At 36.3% G+C, this 8,284-nt stretch overlaps 1 protein-coding gene across 1 annotated transcript; it reads left to right on the top strand.

Annotated features, from left to right (window-relative positions):
• The first annotated feature begins 2,099 nt into the window (after positions 1–2,099).
• LOC127786641 (uncharacterized) lies at positions 2,100–8,195 on the top strand. Its single transcript, XM_052314170.1, has 2 exons — positions 2,100–3,077; positions 7,521–8,195. The coding sequence occupies exons 1-2, from the start codon at positions 2,238–2,240 to the stop codon at positions 7,932–7,934; spliced, it is 1,254 nt and encodes a 417-aa protein (XP_052170130.1). The 5' UTR covers positions 2,100–2,237; the 3' UTR covers positions 7,935–8,195.
• The last annotated feature ends 89 nt before the right edge of the window (positions 8,196–8,284 follow it).

Below are 8,284 nucleotides of genomic sequence, written 5' to 3'. Positions count from 1 at the left end.
GCCATGATATAAAAACCTACCAATTCGCAATATCCAAGTATATATCTTTCTTCATCTCTATTAAAAACTTTATAGCTCAATAAAATTTTTCTATATTGTGTTTGTTAACCAAGGCATATACAAAACAAAATATGATATAAAAAGTATTTTAGATACAAATATTTTTTATTGTATTTGTTAAATTTATCTGACGATCATTAAAAAATAAGTTACGTAATTTATTATATGAGTTTTTTAGATAAATATATTTCTATTATACCTGGATAAGTTTATGAATAAAAAAAAGTTTGACCCACTTGTCTTTAAATGCATTTCAAAAAATTTAACAAATAATTTGATAAAAAAATTTAAATATTTCACAATTTTATATTGACCATTTCATATATTGGTTCGGAAAGCATTCAAATGTTATTTTAATACAACTTCGTCTTAGTATTTGAACAAATATTATTGTAGTAAAATCTTATTACGCGATATTGTGATTTATAAGTTACAAATAAAAAGGTCAAATATTTTTCTACGATCTAAAGATCAAACCATTTGAATTTAGAACCAAACCCACAAGGCAATGGTGGTGGTGGTAGGTGTCATATGTTGCAATTTTTTTTATATTTTGTATAATTATGTTAAAAGATAAATGAGAACATTTTAGAGATTTATAAAAAAATAACAACTGTTTATAACTACATAGGGAAAGAATTAATAATTTTAGAACTTAAAAAAAGTATGCGTTAATTACATAGATGGTTGGCAATTTAACAAAATTTATAGGGGAAATTATATTTGTAGCCACATATTTTACTTTCTACAACTACTTTTTAATATATTTGATTTTTTTTGTTTGAAAATCCATTTTTACCCCAATCATTGCAACTATTTTATCTCTCACCATTGCAACCACTTTATCCCTTAATGAAATTGTCTACGAATCACTATACGTGGTCGCTCATTTACGCCGGAGACAATACAACAAAGACAAAAAATTAATAAAAATACAATAAAAAAATATGTTCAAGTCGTCTTAACCGATTGAAGAAAACTATCGGATAAGACACATATGTATACATACTACGTGGGTTGGTTGTTGTTTTGGATGATAGATTGGATACTATTGTCGAGCTTGTCTATAATTGGTGTGTGGTATATATATAATTTCTATATATATATATATGTATATATAGTTTGAACGCTAAATGCGTACATGAACGTTAAAATTAGTGAAGAATAGTCATGAATACTATATACACACATATATACATGTACACGTGCTTAAAATTTGGGTGTGGAACTTAAAGTTTCCTAAACCCTAGGATTCGGGGGACTGCAAATACCTCGAATCATTGGGTTCGGTCTCTCAAACCCTGTTCGAATCCCATAATTTCTCTAATCATACTAGAATTATTTTATAATTTATGTTTGATTGGTTTGTTTGTTTTTTTATATTATAATAATTGTGAGAATGAAATCGCTTTTATACTTGAATAGTTATTCAATATTGTTCAATCGTTTACTATAGAGAATAGGTGAGAGAGTAACAAAGGGCAATGACGAGAGAACGGGCAACGATGATGGCAACGACACCAAGGGTGAGAGGTAATGAGAATAGTAAATTTTGATGTCAATAATGATCGTCAATAAATTTTGATGTCAATATCTTTATGTACAATGACACCAAGGGTGTTTGCGGGGGATGGGTGTACGGTTACAAAGAGCCATAAACATGATTACAAATAGTAAATGTAAAATTTTAATTAATTGTATGGGTGCGAAGAGTAAAAATCGCGTATAATATTTTTCTTTTTGAATCATGTTAGATATACATCATTTTTGTACATCTTGAGCTACATAAAGGGATATTATGATCAAAATATCCCTCGTCTCACATACGTCTCTATATATTTTATGAGGAATTTTTTTATCAATGATATACCTTTATATAGGTTAAGATGTATATAAAGATGTACTAATAGCAATTTTTCTTTTTCGAATTTAGAGAGGTGACCCGAGAAATTTTAGTCAAAATTGTATTATAATTTGGGCCGAGGGTAACCAATTTACCAAAATACCACCCCGGGGGTCGGCCACATGTTTACCCTTTTCCCTTGACGCGCTTATCAGTGCTTGACGGTCTTCACCAGGTCAGGGAGACAGAGAGGGGGGGAGACGAAGAAGAAGAAGAGGAGGAGGAGCATTAAGATATAGAGAGAGAAGGAAAATCAGGCCAGGAAGCCGCATAAATGGATATCCTGAAACAGGAATTGATGAAGAAGCGAGAGAGCCTAGCGCAAGACGTCGGAGCCCGGAAAGTTTTCAAACGATCCGAGATCGAACAGAAACGAATCCAAAGGCTTCGAGAGGAAGAACAGCGGGAGAAACAAGCCAAAGCCCAAAAGCAACAGCAAACGCAAGAAATTCAACGGCACGACTCGGCTCTGAATTCATTATCTAACCCTAATTCCAAACTCGACATCGCCAAATCTAAGCCGGAATCCGCTTCATCTTCCAAAGCCCTAACCGACGAGCAAAAGATCGATGAGCTCAACCTCCCAAAGCAGGAAGTCATACGCCGCCTTCGATTGCTGAAACAGCCGGTCACGCTCTTCGGCGAAGACGACGGGGCGAGGCTCGACCGGTTGAAGTACGTGTTGAAGGCGGGCTCGTTTGAGGTTGATGATAGTGATATGACGGAGGGTCAGACGAATGATTTTTTGCGCGATATTGTGGAGCTGAAGAAGCGTCAAAAATCGGGGATTTTGAGCGACCGGAAGCGAAAGACGACGGAGGACGCTGGGGAGGATAAGGATGGAGGCGGCGGCGACGAGGACATGAGTGGGGACGGGGGGTCTTCTGGTGTGGATTACGATAAGGATTTGAAGCGGATGAAGGCGAATTTTGAAGAGCTGTGCGATGAGGATAAGATACTTGTCTTTTTCAAGAGGCTGTTAAATGAGTGGAACCAGGAGCTGGATGAGATGGGTGAGGCGGAGAAGAGGACGGCTAAGGGCAAGTCCATCGTGGCTACGTTTAAGCAATGTGCTAGGTACTTGAATCCACTTTTCAAGTTCTGCAGAAAGAAGGTAACTGTTTACATTCATGGCATTCCATGCCTCAACATTCTATTGTTTCACTTCACATGCATGCCTCTAGTTGTGTTACTGATTTTAGGTGAAATCAAATAGCTTTGTAACAATGTGATTGTTTGGAGATACAGTTCGAATTGCTTGAATCTATATTAGAAGCTATCTTACCTGTATTTTGAATTATCTCTGGACAATTATTACTGCATGAGTGGTCAAGCAACATCTAAACTATGATACTATCACTACCAAGGGGAAATTGTGGCTAAACAGGTGGGCTTAAGTAGTACAATGAAGCACTAGAGGCTTATCAGGCTAAGAGAGATTTTTATAGATATGAAGAAATATTATGTCATCATGTAGTGACTTCCGCTTGCACTTGCAATAGCCATGGGAATTTGGGAGTTTTATAAGAATCTTTATAATGGGGAGGAAGCTTGATACCCTCTTAGCCTAGGTTTGGAATTCAAAACAATCTTACAATGACCAAGATGGTTGAAAGGCCTTTCCTTGTTAACAAAGAGTAGAGTGGTGGCCTGTGCTACACTTTTGCAAAAAAAAAAAAAAAAAAAAGGAAAAAAAAGTTTATTGGGTGGCGTTGACAGTTACAATACTTTTTAATTTTTGTAGAAGTTTTAAACAACATGACTCTTGATGTAGCAGTAAAGTTGTTTTTTAAGCAACATACATAAATGGTATCTTAAGAAAACACTTTATTGATAGGGTTTCATAACACCAAAACACGGTGTTTGCTTACATTATAGTATAGATGATAGTGCCTTACATTGTATAAATTGGGGTCCCAATTATTGACAATTTTATATTGGCTCTCTTCTAGCATTTTTGGAGTGTTGTGAGAATGGATGCCATCGACCTTTTGAAGGTCTTCCATTATCACATATGCTTTGAGACAACCTAGATCTCCTTGTTAATTGCGGTTGATCCTAAGAAGCGGGGGTGGAATGGTTAAAAATGAGTTTAGATCAATTGTCTTTAAGCTTTTCTCTAAGGTTGGGTACTTGCATTTTGTTGAGGTCACTGGGAGTGCAATTCTGGAATCTCAAAATGCCTTTTTTAGAAATAGGCAACTTTTGGATGCAATTTGATAGCCAAGGAGTAAGTGGACTTGAGACTAAACTTCACAACTTTAGAGTTGATTTGCAAGCTGTATATTGAGAAAATGTATGATCTTGTTAAAATTTGAAGCTCATCCTTAAAGCTTGATGGGGTTTGGGGGAACAGGAACTAGTGGATTATGTTTTTCATCTCTGCTATTGTATTCCTTATCTTCATTAGCATGTGAAAGTTTTTTGGTTGAAAGGGTTGATTGGTGAAATCATTGATAATCTTCAAGACAGTTCAGTTTATTGTGATAGTCAAAGTGTCATTTTTCTTACTAAAAATCAGATGTTTCACGAGAGAACAAAGTACGTTGATTGGCTTGGCAGTTTAATGACTTTGTGCCCTCGGGGGGGGGGGGGGGGGGTGCGGTTGTGTCTTCATATTTTATTTGTGGATGATACCTGTCTTTTCTACGATCCTACTTTTTGAGACTCTAATATATCTGGGTTATGTGTCTCTATTTTGAGCACAACATATTAGGCCAGCTTGTCTATTTCCAAGAGTGAAATTATTTTGATAGAGGAGGCTGAGAGTATGTTTCTGGAGATATTGGGCCAGCGGATGGGTGTTCCACTATTTAGGTCTAAAGTTGCATGGATATGGTTGTAATGAGGTTTGACAAGAGGCTTGTTTCTTAGAAAGGTCAATATTTATCTAAAGGCAGAAGGCTTACACTTAATAAGAGTGTTTTGTTGAGTCTCATCACCTATGCTTTTACCTCTTTTCATTTGAGAGGCAGAAGGCTAGGGATTAGGAACTGAAGTCCTTTTCAACAAAGTCCTTCTTGGAAGGTGGTTTTCGGTTTGCAATAGGGGAGGGCATGTTATGGAAGAGAGTTTTGTAAGGTAACTTCCACTAGATTAGTGCGAGAGGCAGTGTTGTGGATTTTGTTTGCCTTGTACATTTTATTTCTGGTTCAAAACAAAAATGAGAGGTGTACAGTATTCATTTAATCTAACTTTTGGTAAATATTGGCAAAATCACTAAGTCCTGATTGAAACCAGCCTTCTTCCATTATGTGCAAACCCTTGCTGCCTCCTTGGCATCACTTGCAGCTGCTTGCCTTCTTCTTCCTTCTTATTATTCTTCAATCACAAGGTTGGCTATAGCTGCACTTTGGATCCACTTTCTTCTTCCTCTGTCTCTCTGCCCACACCAGCCTGCAATTTTGTCCTTGTTTCTGTGTGTGTTGCTTTGTCGTCATCAGTTTGATTGGCCCCAATTCAATCTTCAAATTTCAGGGCTTCCAACCTCAAGCTAAAAGAACCATTGTGAAGAACTTTAGGAATTTGGGCTTCCTAAAAAAGGTCAAATAGCTGGGCACTTCAAAATGAATACAGAATTATTCTCCCATTTATTCAGAATTCTATGGTCTATAAATAAAAAATTGCTAAAATTTCCACTGCTGTATATGGTTATAGATATAAAGTTGTTCATTAAATATAAAATTGTTTGGAATACACAGAAAATTGCTTTAATTTTTTGTATATTATTTGTGTTTTTCCTAATTCCCAGCAATACACAAAAGATTGTATTTTTTTTTATCATGTATTCTTTGTCCAAGATTTTTTTAGTAATATATAGAAGATTGTATATTGTTTGGATACAAATAATCCGTCCATATATTCTATTTTTGTGTTATTTCATATTTAATTCTTTAAGAGTAAAATGGTCGATAATTCTTCAAGTACTTCTTAGTATGGTTTTATTAGATTCATCACAATTATTATTTGTTAAAAAAATTGATAGGCTTGTATGATGTTATTATGGATAAAAAAAATTATTATAATTTTATGTATCTTTCCATAATAAATGTCTTTAATTTGTTGTAGTGATATATCTAATATGAGATCATACCATCTTCTGGTACTTGTACATATTGTATTGATAAAAACTGGTACCGGTACCTTATCCAGTATGATATTAATAGCTATAGTGAGAGGTCAACTAGGGTGGGGGTTTCTGGACCTGTGGGGGTGCATCATAAGGGTGTAGGAGGGGTCTTCAAGTTTATTTCCGTTAAAGTAGGTAAGGGTTCTAGATTCAAGTTTTAGACAGGCTTTTGGTGCGGACCATAGACCACTTCATAATTTATTCCCTGATCGTCTTGGTTTTGCTAGAAATAAGTGAATGATGGTACAGGAGAGATTTTAACTATCCTCTGTTGGCATTCTTTGAGATTTACTTACCAAGAGAGAAGAAAAAGTGAAATCTCTAAACTGTTCTTGCTTGGGTTGCATCAGATGTTTCTGTGTAATTGACATATACTTAAAAAACTTCCAGTTTCTTCAAACATTGTTGAAGGGAACAATTATGAAAAGGTGCACGTGCACACAAACTGTAGAGCATTTAAATGTTATTACTTCATCAATAAAGAACTCCTTGTTATAAGCTTCCTCTCTCCCCTTCGACTAACCAGGACATTATCAAGTTCAGGACCTTGCATCGTTAAGGCAGAAAATTTTCTTAAGTTAATTACTGTGGATAATTGCAAATAGACTTGAGTTTGGATTAAGCTTTCTCATCTCAGATGATATGGAGGTGGTTAATTCATTTGAATACCTGCATACATAAATCCAGTTAATGGCCGCATGGAATTGATTCTGAGGAATGTTACTCTATTGTCCCTTTGAAGCAGGATAATAATGTAGATAGTAGATACCCATTACTTTTTAGAAGATATGGCCTTGTTCTCTAGGACCTTTCAGATGTGTAGTAGATTATGTCACCTGCTTTACCATGGTCATTCCCATTCTTTAACTGTGAAAGCTTTACATGCTGATGATCGGTTCCAGTACTGATGGACATAATTCTGGATTAAAAAAACAAAGATGTCTGATCCGCTACTTCATCAAGGAGAGGCAAATTGATGGGAAACACTAATAAATATTTTTTCCCTCTTAATGAGTTGATTTCCCAAGAGAAACCTTTTATGCATTTTCCATGTTAGAATCCAAGCTAAGAAGCACATAATTAACGCCAATGGCACTTTATTCCACCCCCCCTCCTCCCCCCAAAAAAATTATGATTTGTTGATTGCTCTTACTGTTACATACCTGATAGAGCCCATTTATGATTTAACGAGGTAGTGAACTTTGTTTTTCCTTCTTTGGTGCTGGGAAGATGATTCCTTTTTTTTTTGTCCTTCCAACTCCAAGTATCTATTTCTTTGCTGTACCTGTAAATGTTTCTGTTGCATTCAGTTATTTGGTTGGCAGTGCCCAATTGTCAACTCTTTAGGGCCTTCTTCCAATATGTGTATGTGCTATGTACCAAAGGAAGCTTGTCACCAAACTCATAATGCATGCTGCCATTTTATAGGTCCTTCCAGATGATATTCGACAAGCTCTGATGTTGGTGGTGGACTGTTGTCTGAAGCGAGATTACCTTGCTGCAATGGATCATTACATCAGGTTGGCCATTGGAAATGCACCCTGGCCTATTGGAGTTACTATGGTTGGCATCCACGAACGTTCAGCCCGTGAGAAGATCTATACCAACAGCGTAGCCCACATCATGAACGATGAGACGACTCGCAAGTACCTGCAATCAGTCAAGAGATTGATGACATTTTGCCAGAGGCGATATCCAACAATGCCATCGAAGGCCGTTGAGTTCAACAGTTTGGCCAATGGCAGCGACTTGCAATCTCTGCTTGCAGAAGAGAGGTCTCCGGCAGCTAGCCAAGCCCCGGAGGAGAGGCTTCTACTCACGGCTGCTCCTAAAGATAGCTAGCTAATTTATTTGGGCTGTTGCAGCCAGTATCTGGGGAAGATGGCTAGTTGTTGCGATCCCAATTGGAACATATCCTGAATTGTTGTTGAATTCTCCACACCCCCCCCCCCCCCCCCCCCCCCCCCTCGCCCCCCCTCTATCTGGGCTATGGACAGCTCTCATATTTTGATCAACATCTTGTTAGTTTGTACTACTTAAAAATATGTTCATACTAAATTTATTTTAGAATGCGTGTATTAAAAATATTAATTTACTTTTATCCTTCGTATAAATTTTTTTTACTAACGTAAATTAAAAATATTTTTAATATTAATTTTGCATTTTTAATTATTAATTATACAAATAAAACA

This window comes from Diospyros lotus, chromosome 12 (genome assembly GCF_014633365.1).
Source record: "Diospyros lotus cultivar Yz01 chromosome 12, ASM1463336v1, whole genome shotgun sequence".
In the NCBI taxonomy this organism is placed as follows: domain Eukaryota; kingdom Viridiplantae; phylum Streptophyta; class Magnoliopsida; order Ericales; family Ebenaceae; genus Diospyros; species Diospyros lotus.
This window is presented reverse-complemented; position numbering and strand designations above follow the sequence as displayed.